The 16,038-nt window shown below is 40.3% G+C and overlaps 2 protein-coding genes across 2 annotated transcripts; one reads left to right on the top strand and one right to left on the bottom strand.

The window, feature by feature from the left end:
• Window positions 1–966: 966 nt before the first annotated feature.
• On the top strand, window positions 967–10,057 carry LOC135472269 (uncharacterized). Its single transcript, XM_064751692.1, has 6 exons — window positions 967–1,023; window positions 2,544–2,606; window positions 4,492–4,619; window positions 5,431–5,595; window positions 6,914–6,960; window positions 9,859–10,057. Exons 2-6 carry the CDS (start codon window positions 2,554–2,556, stop codon window positions 9,955–9,957), a joined length of 492 nt encoding a protein of 163 aa, XP_064607762.1. The 5' UTR covers window positions 967–1,023; window positions 2,544–2,553; the 3' UTR covers window positions 9,958–10,057.
• A 2,778-nt stretch (window positions 10,058–12,835) lies between these two features.
• Window positions 12,836–15,299, bottom strand: LOC135473219 (fibropellin-1-like). The gene has a single exon (XM_064753062.1). The coding sequence runs from the start codon at window positions 15,297–15,299 to the stop codon at window positions 12,999–13,001; it is 2,301 nt and encodes a 766-aa protein (XP_064609132.1). The 3' UTR covers window positions 12,836–12,998.
• Window positions 15,300–16,038: the final 739 nt, after the last annotated feature.

The raw sequence follows: 16,038 nt of genomic DNA, 5'->3' as shown, positions 1-16,038 counted from the left end.
ACTGACAAATTCTTGAGTAAAACGAGTACAAACACCATTCAAATATAATAATATATTTGACTGGTTGCACGGTATACCTCAGGGTTCTCGAAATACGAGTATAGTTTTCACAGTAGAAACTTCGCGGAGGCATTGCACACATCGGCTCGCTAAAATGTCTTTTTGAAGACACTTATCTTTGACGGAGGTCGACCCGTAGGCGGCCGTGATAAGGGCGGTGGTTTGGGAACGGCATTCGCACAGCTGGCTAGACCTCGGATGTTCCCTCAGCTGATAGAAGATTACACCAAATCCCTCATTGGCCTAATCGGGCCATCCCGATAGTTTCCGGTGACAGTCGGATAATGTGTTGTAAATCTGTCCAATATATGTGGGTCAAAGTTAAACAAGGAAACTTCTATTTTATAATAGAACATAATAAATTGGTGCTGCATAGAAACTGTACACAATGAGAATTCCACGAAGAAATACCAGCATGTAGATACACTGTGACAAAATTCATGGTCGATCATTGCCCTGTTTTGATGTTAGTGAATGGAATACATCACATACATTTCCAGGTGCACGTATAAGATGCCTTTCTGCGAGAATTTATATATATATATATATCTTCTATATAGACCTTCTGTTTGTAGGTAAGTATGGACAAAGTGACCAAAGGGATTGTGACCACATGCGCACTGTCGACCGCTCATTGTCACCAAGGCGCCCAAATTAATGTGAGCTGGCGTAAAAACAATCTGCTTGCCCGAGATCGGTTTTGATCCCACACCTCGTTTTCCACAGCTGTTGAAAGGCAAGCTCCATTAACCACCAAACCACTGTCCGCTTTTGATTCAGCCAATAAATAACCACATATACATACCGACCAACTGGAGCGCTACGTGCTAAAAATATGTATAAATTCGTTGTCCCTACCAAGCCTGTTACGGAAATGTCCGAGATTTTCCGATATATAGTGGAATTGATAAGAAGAAAACATTAAGTGTCAAGTCAGTGTTTTTGGAGCACAGCCCTGTTTTGGTAAGTACCATATGCCGTGCAACAACCGGTCTTGGACTCGATGAGAGCGATAGTTTCAGTTTTCGCACATTTTAATTATAACTACTTAAATGGAAAAATACCGAAGGACCTTACATGTTGCGTGCAGGCCCACATATCTTGCTCTGTATCATTTGATACATTCTTTGTGTTGTCTGACTGTTTCAACACAGGTCAAAACTCACTACAAAATGTGTGTGTCAAGAATATTCCATCAGTCGCTTTCACTCTAAGTTCCTAAACGAGCACAGCTGTTCTTGTAAGGAAATATGGACGGCGTGTCAAGAGCCTCTGGTACTTTGCTTCATAAGTGTATATAATTCCGCTTAGCCATTGGCTAGGCTTCTTATATTCATCGTGCTGAATAATTTTGGGGAATTTTTAAAGAGTTGCTAAAGGTGATCTACCACATGGATAATTATCAAATTTGCAATGATTTGGATTCTGATTAAATTTATTTCTCTTAACATTCCGACATCAGTTAAAATGTCGGCTAGGTCTACTTCTCTTTGCGGCTGAGCGTTGTTTTGAAAATTCTTCTTGTTATTCCTGGTATGATTGTTATGGTTGACGGCTAGTATATGCATGTGTGTGTCGACACCTATATTTATATGAACGTGGGTGGAAATGACATTTATTTCATCCTCCAGTCATATTCAACCAGCGGTGAAGTTTGGTCACAAAGCCTACCATTTACTGTAGTAGAGCTTTGTTCAAAACCCAGATCAGCGCAGTAGCTAGCGCGTTGTTTCAGCAGGACTCCACCATACATGTACATGTACTTAACTGTATACTGTGTGTAGAGTTAATTTTAGCTTCAATGTGCGCTACTGTAAATACTATGTATAACTGTTAACAGAAGGGATACATTTGATTAAGGCTCATCTTCACACCCAATCCGTAAACATTTGATTTCCTCTATGACACAGATGTTTCCATGGGAATTCCACGGTCTGCCCTATCAGGTAAATTTAAGTCCGCAGGTACTCGTGCTAATCTACATTGTACATCTATACGTGGAGACAAACATTCGTATACTAGCCGTCAGCTAAAATGGACGTTCCGGGCCAATTTATGACACGTCCAATTCCCAAAACGACGTTTAACATAAACCACCAATGAACTATGAAAGTATATTAAGTACGAAATCAGGACGGAATCATGCAAAAATTAGCAGTCCACAGTTTTCAATGATGCTGTAAAGATGCAAGGAATGTTCTAGGCGAATGAATAAAACCAGTATTCAAATCATGTACCATGCTGGTACATTTTGTCCAAATCAAAATATTTATCTCAGTTGTACTTTGATTGCAACTATTAATTTATCCAACATGGCGATCTAATTCAACACGATGCAGATACAGGCTCTAGCACCTGATTAGGCTGCGTTAAAAACAACTGCTTGTACAAGGTAAATTCGCCACATTAGAAAACATCGCTGAATCACAGTGATTGAAATAATATGCTTAATGGATTTAATATGCTATAAAATTTATTTTCAGTCCTTTGAGGATGGCTTTCACTATTTTCATATTAGCATGTCTGGCAGGGGGAAGTACGGCGGTGTGAGTACATGTACTACCAAATCAAAATAATGTAAAATCTCTGCGCCAAACGGTTTAAGCAGGATTTTCTAAAACTCTAAATATGCATTGTGAACCACTGAGTTCAAAAGTAGGAAAGCGTTAACTGGCTACATGTTTGCTACACTCTATAGTACCGATAGAAACGGCTATATATATACACACAACAGACCAGTTACCTGTAAACCGCCTGCATATATACTAGAGACAAGTGACGTATAAATCTGGTACATATACACAACAGACTGGTGACCTATAAACCGGATATGGCTTCCTCTCCGGACGTACGTGGGAAGGTCTGACAGCAGCCTGCGGATGGTCGTGGGTTTCCCCCAGGCTCTGCCCGGTTTCCTCACACCATAATGCTGGGCACCGTTGTATAAGTGAAATATTCTTGAGTACGGCGTAAAATACCAGTCAAATAAATAAATAACTATAAACAGGATACATAGACACTACAGACCAGGTACCTGTAAACCGGCTGTATAGACACTACAGACCAGGTACCTGTAAACCGGCTGTATATACACTACAGACCAGGTACCTGTAAACCGGCTGTATATACACTACAGACCAGGTACCTGTAAACCGGCTGTATATACACTACAGACCAGGTACCTGTAAACCGGCTGTATATACACTACAGACCAGGTACCTGTAAACCGGCTGTATATACACTACAGACCAGGTACCTGTAAACCGGCTGTATAGACACTACAGACCAGGTACTTGTAAACCCGCTGTATATACACTACAGACCAGGTACCTGTAAACCGGCTGTATATACACTACAGCCTAGTGACCTGTAAACCGGCTGTATATACACTACAGACTAGTGACCTGTAAACCGGCTGTATATACACTACAGACCAGGTACCTGTAAACCGGCTGTATATACACTACAGACTAGTGACCTATAAACCGGGTACATATATACTAGGGACTAGTTACCTGTAAATCGGTTGTATATACACTATAGACCAGATACTTGTAAACCGGCTGTATATACACTATGGACTAGTGACCTGTAAACCGGTTGTATATACACTACAGATCAGTTACCTGGAAACCAGCTGTATATACACTAAGGACTAGTGACCTGTAAACTGTCTATATATACACTACGGACTAGTGACCTGTAAACCGGCTGTATGTACACTACAGGTTAGTGATCTGTAAACCGGGTACATATACACTGCAGACCAGTGACCTGTAAACTGGCTGTATATACACACTACAGACTAGTTAGTGACCTGTGAACCGGCCAAATATACACTACACACTATTTATTTATTTGATTTGTGTTTTACGCCGTACTGAAGAATATTTTACTTGTACGACGGTGGCCTGCGTTACGGTAGGCGGAAACCGGGAAGAGCGCTACAGACTACAGTGACCTGTAAACCGACTATATATACTCTACGGGCTCGTGACCTGTAAACCGGGTACATATACACAAAAGACTACAGTGACCTGTAAACCGACTATAGATACACTACAGACTAGGGATATATTTCTTTCACTTCAACATGCATACCTCGGATGTACAAGTGTATACAGGACATAGCAATTTTTCAATCATGTATATTGTATGTTCTTGTGGTACTCCTGCAGCCATGCACTGAAGTACCATGCCGAACACACAATACATGACACCCCAGTTTTATTGACCCCAAAATTGTGCAATTGGCTGCATAAATTATTATGACAGTGTACTTGATAAAGCACTCATATTAGTTCCCTGAATAAATATCTGCATGGTTTCCGATATTATTAGGCCCTACACTACAAATATCGGAGGGGCCCATCAGGAAAGTTTCACAGACTAATTTTTGGCTTAATCTCTTTATGTTGCTGTCTTGACCAGGCTTTCTGTTGACCTTCGACCTTACAATATCACGGCGGGTTACATGTTTGTGATCAACGACAAAAACGAAGACGCCATTTTGTCCCTGGCCGAATTCGAGGCTCCCTTTAATGTATATGACTTCAATGGTGAGTGGGGTTCGAAGCCAAATGTGGCCTTGATGACAATAAATGCTCAACTACGACCACTTGACCGTTTGCGTAGTCTAATGGTTTCTGAAGACCAATTTTCTTGTAACAATATGGCGTGCATATCTGTACGTCACATTTGGGAAGTGTATCAGTAACTTGCCAAATGTTCGTGGTTTACCAAGTTCACTCCAATGCCCAGTTTCACAAAGAGGCATACGACATTATCGTACATGTTAGGACCTGCGACATTTTTGTGAAACTGGGCCCATTTTCCTCCATCCATAAAACTGACTCTCCATGGTATAAGTGAAGAATCCTTGAGTATATAAATAAATGACTAAATAAATGAATACACAATATATATATATATATATATATATATATGTATATATATATATATATATATATATATATATATATATATATATTTTTTTTTTTTTTTTTTTTTTTTTTTTTTCGTAACTTACAAGGCTTTGTTCTTCAAGGTAGGCTCACTGTGTCATTAAACTGTTGTTTGTGCACACCTAATTTGCGGGTTTCAGCGCTGACTAGCTTCCCTGTAAGTCTTCAAAATACATATTTACCTTACGCACACAAACTGCTACTTTTCATAACAATGACTTTGGGTAAGATTAGGACCCAGCAAATTAGGGAGAAATATATTGAACACTTTTTCGAAAGAAACTTTTCAATTATTTTCCTGCTAGAAATAATTGGATTAGAATAAATCTGATCACCCTTCACTTTTAGACCTATATGTCTATGAGACGTTTTTGTAAGCCTTGAGATAATGTTTGTTTGACGCCAGGTGACAAGAAGATCGAACGTCACGAATATGTTTGCATGATTAGAGCCAGCAACGAGAACTTAGTACATGTGTCACACGCTATTTACGACTATTACGATTTGGATCATGATAGTAAACTGGAGAAACACGACTTTGCCGCCTTCTACAAGAAAATGGACAAAGATGGTAAGTACAAGATCCTTTTGGAATTCTGTTTTATTTACAATTGGTGTTTTTGCAATTAACGTGGCATCGTGTGATGTTACTAAAGGCACAGGCAAAACTTTCTCGACTTTTTAGGAATATATTGGTCGTCTTTTAATGTTAAACCCCATTTGCTTTTTTATGTCGCTTTTAAAAAGCATCTTGGGAGTTTTCATATGTGAAATCTGATTCCAGTTTTAAATATGCTGTCGAAATATATGTCGTCGTTCTCATTCATTTATTCATACATTTATTTTGAGAGTATGCCAGTGATTGGAAATAAATATATACCACACTATCTCCATTTAAATCCAAATTTTTTGCATTTCATAAATCTGACAAATAAATGGAAAGTATGAAACAACCTTAAGCACAAAGGAAACATGTCAGTGTTTTACATCAACGCTGTGGGTTTAGTTGGGTTGGTGAAGTGCTGTTTCTCACATATTTAAATATTAGATATAGTCGGTTTTTGATTGAAAGGTAATGTATGATTCGGTGGCAGGCTACAACTGCCATGCGCACAAACTTGATACAACAGACTTCAACATGAAGATTAAAACCAGAACGGCGGCGACAGGGTGGTATTTGACCAATGGTCACACGTAGCAGGTGAATCCGGCCTCTAAATTATCTTAGGCAGTATTTTAATCCAACCATTCAGGCAAAACCTTAGACGAAAAGACAACACTAGACCAAATGTATATACATGTCGATGAAATATTCCAAATATAGTTTAAAATCGTATCATTTTATTTGTAAAGAAAGCTAAAACGTGCACAATTTGAAACCTCCGCCATGTTATCATTTTTAAGTAACCAGAGGCAACTTAATTCAGTAACCCTAGAGCGTAGCTGTTCGGGATTGTTCTTCCTTTTGTCCATATTTGCATAGGGAACAAATGACACGGCATCGTGTTTCCAGTTTCTTCAACATGGCGTGTCCCATGGCCTCGTCAGAGTTCCACATTGGAAGTGTGCACAGTGTTGTGGCAAAAATGCACATGCACATTACTTTGTGTATCAGCAGTACACAAATTGTGTAGTTCATGTAACACATCCACAGCGACCTGTGTATATATGTGTGTACCGCTGATACACATGTCACTGTGGATTTGCAAATTTGTACACAATCGTTTTTAGAGAGTAGTGTTACCAAGCACGTCAGACAAGTGGCTGTGGCCGTTTAGCTTTCTTTCCAGCCCTCTTCAGAAAAAAAACTTATATAAGGTTGTATTATTTGGTGTCCTTTCTATTAAAAAGTAGCACCTTACACCCCCAACCTTATAATCTTGTTTCAGAGAACGGCGAAGTCAGCTACCACGAGTTTGTAGTATACTGGACTCAGGTAAGGAGACTCTGCAGTATTGCACCTTGAACTTATTTAAAAGGTGTGCTTCATTATAATTGACGTATTGTGGTGCAAAATATAGTAAAACGTCAGTGTGGAGATTATGTGATATACTCTTCAGCAATATCAGAATTTTTTCACAATTAAAATCTGATTACATTTAAGACCGGAGTTAACTTTGTGTTTAATTCTGAAGTTGGATCAAGATGCACATTTTCAAGTAGAAATAATAATATTCTTGTTTCGACGTCAGTGTAAAAGCCATCTGGTTTTGGAATGTCAGTACAAAAGTACGTTAGTTTGTCTTTCACGGTATAAAAGTGTTACAGTGTTTGACTGAATTTCACAACATGGAAAATATTCTAAATATATACCTTACAACGACAAATAGAGTAGATCCACAAAAATACTGTACCGATACAAGTGTCTACCATTCACGAAATAGACATACCATCGATTTTCGCACACTCATTTTAGCTGAACTTTACATCATGTGGCTGCATATTTTATTTCTGGCTGCAAGAAACATGAGGCATTAATGTAGTTTCACATTACGCAGTTAACAGTGTAAATGATTGAAAATTTACCGTCAGAAGAGGGCTTTTCTTTGGCAGGAAATTGCACTGTATATGTCGTGAATTTGCACAAGTACAAATTTGTTATTGTATTGCATGTTTGCCCTCAGCAGACATTATAAGTAATCTTAATGGAAATGATATTGCTAGGTATACTTCTGTGACTAAACTCAAAATGAGATCTATAACAATTCCATCTGAGGCTCTGAATTGCATGCAACCTAAATGTAAAACACATTCTGAAGAGTTATCTCAGTATTATCACAGTATTGTCACCGCTCTGCGTCAAGCTGGTTATGAAACCGTTGCAAAAAATGAGTCTTCTACTCGATACAATATTCCTGGTTGGAATGATTTAGTTAGTGACCTTCATGCTCATGCACGTGTAGCTTTCCTTCTTTGGAAAGAGTATGGCAGCCCTCGAAGTGGTGAAATCTGTAATTACATGTAAATGACTCGGCGTAAATTTAAGTATGCTGTTAGGGCCTGTAGGAAAAATGAGTCATCAATTCGAGCCGACAAAATGGCCCAAACTCTCTTCCAATGCAACTCGGAGGAATTCTGGAAAGAGGTGAATAACACCAATGCTAAGAATATGTCTCTCCCTAACAGTATTGATGACACTCATGGCGAAGCCAACATAGCATCTCTGTGGAAAGATAAATATGAATCTATTCCTAATTCAGTCAGAAATACCAGAGCTAAGGATAAAGTACTTGAGTATTTGACTGAATGTAATGATGCTCCATTCCATAGATTTACTACTGTGGGAGAGGTGTCTGATAAAATTAAGACTTTAAAACTGGGTAAATGTACTGGGCCTGACAGTTTGAGCTCTGAGCACCTAAAGTATGGTGGTCCTGAAGTTGCACATCATCTCACACTCTGTATTAATGCACTTATGGCGCATTCTTGTCTCCCCAAGGAACTTACTCATGTTTACATTTCGCCAGTAATTAAGAGTAAGTCTGGAAATATAACTTCCTCCGACAATTATCGACCTATTGCTGTCGCTACTACTATCTTGAAACTTATCGAAGGCCTTATTTTAGAAAAATGTCTTAACTTCTTCGACACCTCAGATTTTCAGTTTGGTTTTAAAGTTAATAGATCCACCGATCAATGCATTTTTGTGTTAAAAGAAGCTATCAACTACTATTGCTCTAATGGCAGCCCTGTTTTTGTTTGTTTCCTTGATGCCAGTAAGGCTTTCGATCGCGTAAATCACTGGTGCTTACTGCAAAAACTGATTGATCGTAATGTACCTCCATGTATTATAAAGTTTCTCGAAGTATGGTTTAATACCCAAGAGTTCAGTATTAAATGGGGATCGTCCATATCGAGCCCTTTCCGTATCATAAACGGAGTTAGGCAGGGGGGGATTTTATCACCTACTCTGTTTAACCTATACCTCCATGAACTGGACGTTGCTCTGTCCGATAGTTGTGTTGGATGTAATGTTGGAGGTATATTTATCAATCATCTTATCTACGCCGATGATATTTAAAGTATGTGAAGAGTATGCTCTTTCCCATGACATAATTTTTAATACCCGTAAGACTGTGTGTTTGGTTATTAAACCTAAAACGTATAAAGATTTCAATCCCCCGCCTTTGTACCTTAATGAAAGATTGTTATCTTATGTCCAATCGTATACTTACCTTGGGCACATTATTACTGACAATTTGTCTGATGATGCGGACATTCTGTCTCAGAAAAGAAAGCTCTGTATTAGAGCCAACATGTTGATACGTAAGTTTAGTTCTTGTACTCAGCTTGTTAAAGTACAACTTTTTCGTAGTTTTTGTTGCAATATATACTGTTGTCAGCTTTGGTGTACTTTTCTGAAAAAGGTTATAAGCTCATTACGGGTCACTTACAATAATGCATTTAGATGGTTAATGTGTTTCAGGCGCGATTGTAGTGCCAGTTTTATGTTCTGCATTAATGGTGTACCGTCCTTTGGTGAATTACTGCGCAGGTCAGTGTATTGTTTCAGACGGAGACTTATGTTTACTGACAATTCCATTGTAATAAAACTCCTGAATAGTGACGCCAGTATAACATCTCGGCTTCAGGAGAGGTGGGCAGTTTTACTATACTGATGTGAAGTCGGTATATGTCGCCAATGTTATGTGTATATAGTTTTTTTTTTTTTTTTTTTTTTTTTTTTGTGTGTGTGTGTGTTTATCTTTTTTTATATGGACATTTCAGTCTGAAATAAAGCTCTATCTATATATCTATCTATCTATCTATAACGGTAGAATTGGAGATGTTAGTGTGTTACAATTTTACAATGAGTCTTGTCTCCCATTCACAGCTACTGAAGGATACGGAGCACCACTCCCTCCACGGCAATCCCCACCCTCTGCACGAGGACAAGTATTGTGAGAAACACGGTCACAACAAGGGGAGATAAGCACAACCCATCCACAAAATCTCATTGCTTATTCTGTAATTGAATCATTGGTGTTACTGACCAGAACTGCCTGAAGCCACAGGCGCGACAATAAACCTGATTCACCTTGAAGTATCTAGTAATGCCTATTTTCATAGTGCTGCCTCATTAGAACGCCATACCGAAGATACCAGACGCCCCTCTAGTCAGTTTGATGAACTAATGCATAAGGCTTTAGACCTTACATAAGCTCACATCAGTTCTATCTAGGAGATGATGTTAGTCGATTGCTTAAGGTGTTTTATGCCCAGTCAAACGAAGACAAACGAGGTGCAGGTTTAAACTCGGCCACGGACAGAGAATTTGTAGATTCCCCGTTGTTACTCTTAATGAGGACTTGGTGACAATAAGTGGTCGACGACGCTCGTGCGCGTAGTCGTTCACGCAGCCTAAAGTTTCATTAAAGAGCACTTGTATTCCACCAGTACTTTAAACCTGGGACGGGGCATCCGTGGCCCAGCATGGGGGTCAGCATGCCAGCACTCTCAATAACCCAGGGGCATCCCACCACTGCAGTCACTGTAAGTTCAAGTCCAGCTCATGCTGGCTTCCTCTCCGGTCGCACGTGGGAAGGTCTGCCAGCAACGTGCACATGGTTGTGGGTTCATCCCGAAGTCTGACATGTTTCCTCCCACCATAATGCTGGCTGCCGTCGTATACGTGAAATAATCTTGAGTATGGCGTAAAACACCAATCGAAAATAAATAAACCTGGGAAAGTTTCAGTCTTCCAATCCCAATCCTGACCCATTCGTACAACTGACTTATTTGTCACCATGGCATTAAACCACAATGGAATAAAAGTAAAGAAACCAATTCAATCTGTCTTAATGCCCTATGTAATAAACCATCAATGGCCTCTTTGTGGGCGAGGTAGGTCTAACCTAAACGGATTAATAGGTAGACTACAACGTCGGTCGGTCGCCGTGCCATGAAGCATGGCAGCATAGCATGGCGTAATAGCAGAAAGTAATAGCAGAAATCCACTTTTGAAATCCACTTTCACTTTCTATTTCTTCTTTATAATTCTCGCTCTACAACCTTACCTGATACTTATCCCGGGTACTTTTATTTCGTGTAATTTGGGTCTAAGTGAGGGAAACGCGACACATTGCTTGATGAGATAGGTGACTCGCGAGCAGTGGTACATGATGTGCGGATTCGGTTCCTTTGCTGGACAGGGGATTTCTGGAGTCGACCACTGTCATTGGGGGCGTCTGTACAGATATACGTTCGTAGTAGACCACCAGTAAATCTGTACGTCACACTTGGGAAAGTTTTTCAGTAGCTTGCCAGTGGTATGGTGGTACCCAGGGCATTGCAATTTGTTCCAGTCTGGCAAAAAATTAGGAACGGCTTCAGACAACAATCACATTAAGAATTAAACAAATAAAGAAATAATTTAAATAAAACCTGTTTTTGGAGCTATATGTATACTCATAAAAGAAAAAATTGTTCAAGCAAAGGCTGTTTCGGGGATCCAGGTTAAAATTCTCATGGTTACAAGGTGTTAAAGAGCTATGGTTTGCGTATGTTGTTGTGATTAGAATTGATCGTGCCACAAAGGTTGACAGCCGGCTTCACACTTGTAAACTGTAAAACACACCACATGCAATTTAACAAGCTGCTTCGCTGTAACCAAGTTCCATGTGAACAATTTCACCCCCAAAAACGCACTCACCCGCACACACACACAGGCACCCGCACGCACCTGCACGCATACACACACACACACACACACACTCACACACACACACACACACACACACACATACACGCACCCTCACGCACACACAAGCACCCACACGCATTCACATGCACACACACACACACACACACACACACACACACACACACACACACACACACACACACACACACACACACACACACACACATTCACGCACACGCAAGCACCCGCACGCACACACATGTATGCACGCACACACACACACACACACACGCGCGCGCGCGCACACATGCACACACACAAACCGATTGGAAGGTGTCATTTTATTTTATGAACAATGATACCCGAAGTCACCCGAATCTATTAAAAGTAATCGAGCGTGTAATCTTTTGAATCAAGCAAGTGAAATCAACATCAGTCATGATTTGAAGCTGAACGTTACCTCCATCCCTCAAGTACCGAGAAGAAAAGAACTGGCTTTATTTGTTTCTGGCTTTTGTCGCTTTGAAGTATACGGTACTAGAGACACTGCATTTCGTTGTCAGCGATTCTTTCGGACCTATCAATGCACTGGCATGGCTGCCTTAACCTCTTAAACATCGTTCGGAGAATTCTGAGGAACGTTGCTGGGAGATCACATATCTCCAAAGTTGAGACCGACCGACATTGCCCGATGTGAAGCGAGTGTACCAATGCGTTCACTCACGGAGACTGCCGATTTTACCCATGAAAAGTAGGTCCAGATATTTGTTACCCTCATGCCATTATTCATATAGAATCTGAAGAAACAAAACCACTTTCAGTGCATCATTGAAATCACAGCTATGTCAGTTAACTTTCTGCCTTTATAATGACATTTAGACAAATCTAGTCATCGTAACAAAATAGGTGTCTGATAACAGATGGAAAACACCAAGATGGAAAACGCCGAATAGCGATGACAGTAAATACAAAGCGTGCTGCATCAATCCAGAAGGCGTGTCAGCATATCTAGCGAGATGCACCTGTGTATTGCATGCAAGGAGATAAATAATCTTTAAACTCAACAGCATTATACGCCAAACGTTTATTTCTCTTTAAAAACAGCAAATGTATAAAGGATCAGTGACATAATTACAGAAAGAAAAGGAAGGATAGCTATATTAGGGTCATGTTCATATATCAGCTTCTGGTACATTTAAAATGTTGAATGACTCTTGACAATTTGATGAATACAAAGGGCTAGGTAACATATTGAAGCAAGCAAATATGGCAAATTAACGCTTAGAAAAGAATAAAGTGACTGGTTGGTGAGAACAACAATTTAAACATCTTCAACCAATAATCGCTACTTGATTCTGGAGGATTTCGCATTTTAGACCGGAAAAGCCCGATTTACACAAACAGGCATACCCGGTACCGGATGTGACGCAGTTACCACCATTTTGACAGGCCTGGATACGACAGTCGTCGAGGGAGATTTCACAGCGCAAGCCAGTGTAGCCGGGCAGACATAGGCAAGTATAGCTGTTCTCTCTGTCCACACAGGACGCGTGGTTCTGGCAGGTGTGTGTGGCGCAGTCATCGATATTCTCCTGACAGTGACGACCGGTATAGCCCGTGATACAGGAGCACGTGTAAGTGTCAAGCTCAGGGTGACACGTGCCAAAATTTTGACACGGGTTCGATTGACATCCTGAGGCATCACTCATCTGGCAATGGGTTCCAAAAAAACCGACTGGACAGGTGCAAAAGAAGTCCTCATCGGTAGAGTGACAGGTGCCCCGGTTTTTACATGGGTTCGGTTCACAATGGTATACTTTCTTCTCACAGTGGTTACCCCAGAACCCCGACGGACACACGCATATATAACTGTTTACACCGTCAAAACAAGAACCACTGTTTCTACAAGGGTTCGGCTGGCACTCATCGGTTTCAGTTTGACATCGGTCGCCAGTAAATCCGGGTGTGCATTTACATGTCACACCGTTTGCACCATCTGTGCAACTGGCGCCATTTTTGCAAGGGTTGGAAGCGCACTTATTCACGTATGTCTCACACAGGCTCCCGAAAAAACCGGATGCGCAATAACACCTGTACCCATTGACCTGATCAACACAGGTGGCACCGTTTCTGCAAAAATTTACTTCGCATTCGTCGATATTTATCTCACAGTGGCTGCCAGTGAAACCGACAACACATTCACATTTGTAGGTGTTAGAATCTTGTTCACACGTAGCACCATTCTTGCAAGGATTTAATGTGCATGCGTTTAATCGATTGTTACAAGTATTGCCAAAGAATCCCTGATTACAAAAGCATATAAAATGGTTCAAGCCGTCTTTACATATGCCATTGTTCATGCACGGATTCGAAGCGCAATCGTCAGGGTCAATTTCACACAACGCGCCAGTCATACCAGGGGAACATTCACATGTAAAACCGTTAACATGGTCTATACAGGTACCGCCATTTTGGCACTGGTTGTTACGGCAATCACCAACGTTTCTTTCACAATTGTCACCAACAAAACCGGTCTCACAGACACATGTGTAGCCGTTAATGCCGTCTTTGCAGGTAGCGCCGTTTTGGCATGTGTTATTTTGGCAATCATCAGTATTTATTTCACATTTGTCACCAGTAAAACCGGTCACACAGTCACATGTGTATTTGTTAATGCCGTCGTTGCAGGTAGCGCCGTTTTGGCATATGTTATTTTGACAATCATCAGTATTTATTTCACATTTGTCACCAGAGAAACTGGACACACAGACACACATGTATCCATTAAGGCCGTCTTTACAGGTAGCGCCGTTTTGGCATGTGTTATTTTGGCAATCATCAGTATTTATTTCACATTTGTCACCAGTAAAACCGGTCACACAGTCACATGTGTATTTGTTAATGCCGTCGTTGCAGGTAGCGCCGTTTTGGCATATGTTATTTTGACAATCATCAGTATTTATTTCACATTTGTCACCAGAGAAACTGGACACACAGACACACATGTATCCATTAAGGCCGTCTTTACAGGTTGCGCCGTTTTGGCATGTGTTATTTTGGCAGTCGTCAATATTTGTCTCACATTTGTCACCAGTAAAACCGGTCACACAGTCACATGTATATTTGTTAATACTGTCTTTGCAGGTGGCGCCGTTTTGGCATGTGTTATTTTGACAATCATCAGCATTTATTTCACATTTGTCACCAATAAAACCGGGTACACATTCGCATTTATATTTGTTTATCCCGTCTTTGCAAGTGGCGCCATTTTTGCATTCATTTTTGATACAATCATCAATATTTTGATCACAAGTTGTACCTGTAAATCCAAGTGGACAGTCACACGAGAAACGTCTTCCGATGGTGAAACATTTGGTGTCATGAAGGCATGGCGAAGGCTTACACAAGTCAATCTGGTAGTCACAGGTTGTGCCGTTAAATTCTGGTGTACAAGAACACGTGAAGGTTTTGTTAGTCCCCGTGCAATTGCCGCCATTTTGACATGGCTCACGTGCAGCACAAACATCGATAATGGTTTCGCACAATCTCCCAGAAGCCCCCGGAACACAATCACACCGAAAGTCATTGGGTAAGTTCATACAGGTGCCGCCATTTTGACACGAGACATCCATGCAAGCTGAAGAGAAAAATAGAATCAATAGAACGGTAAGTTTTGAATTTCCTTTTGCGCACACAAACATTCATAAACAAAATTTTTGTGCTTAATGTTGTTAGAAGACAACTTTGGAGAGTGAGGAAGCTATAATGAGTTGTTAAGAAGAAAAAAGAAAATCGATAATCAATAATCGCAAGGGAGCAGAGCAGCAGGTAATATCGTACATGTGTTAAGATATGCCTAAACACCAAGCCCTACACAATCTTGCTTCACTTTTTTAAGCACATGGTCGGTTAAACATGTAATGAGAAAAGATGTTTAAGTCGAAATGTGGACGCATTAAACATGTAGAGGGCACAAATCGGGGAAACCTAAACATGTTTACCCCAAAACGCATGGTAAGCTAAACATGTTTCATACCTATGCACAAAGCAACGCATTACCCGCTTCTTCTTGTTTAACATGTCACCATTCTAAGGGCACCACTATCGGAGAGGAAAGATGAGAAACAACTGGCTTGTTTAACTCTCAGATCAGCGACAAGCCTCACACAAGATCAAACAAAGAAACACGAAGACGCTTGAATAAATTTAATATATATTTCATCAGAATAGACAATAATATACGAAACTATACAAGACTATACAAGACGATACAAGACCATACAAATAATTATAAAACATAGTAATTATAGTATCTTACAGCGTCTAAATCGGGATGGAATATTCCGGATTTTAAAGTCGAGTCAGTCCACA

This window comes from Liolophura sinensis, chromosome 8 (genome assembly GCF_032854445.1).
Source record: "Liolophura sinensis isolate JHLJ2023 chromosome 8, CUHK_Ljap_v2, whole genome shotgun sequence".
In the NCBI taxonomy this organism is placed as follows: domain Eukaryota; kingdom Metazoa; phylum Mollusca; class Polyplacophora; order Chitonida; family Chitonidae; genus Liolophura; species Liolophura sinensis.
The sequence above is the reverse complement of the archived record's forward strand: the minus strand, read 5'-3'. Positions and strand labels throughout refer to the sequence as shown.

Excerpts from the sequence above, each read along its gene's own strand:
- LOC135472269 (XM_064751692.1), top strand. The coding sequence starts at position 2,554 with ATGGCTTTCACTATTTTCATATTAGCATGTCTGGCAGGGGGAAGTACG. Across the intron at positions 5,596-6,913 it reads CAAGAAAATGGACAAAGATG|AGAACGGCGAAGTCAGCTAC; the intron begins GTAAGTACAAGA and ends ATCTTGTTTCAG. Across the intron at positions 6,961-9,858 it reads TTGTAGTATACTGGACTCAG|CTACTGAAGGATACGGAGCA; the intron begins GTAAGGAGACTC and ends TCCCATTCACAG.
- LOC135473219 (XM_064753062.1), bottom strand. The coding sequence starts at position 15,299 with ATGGATGTCTCGTGTCAAAATGGCGGCACCTGTATGAACTTACCCAAT.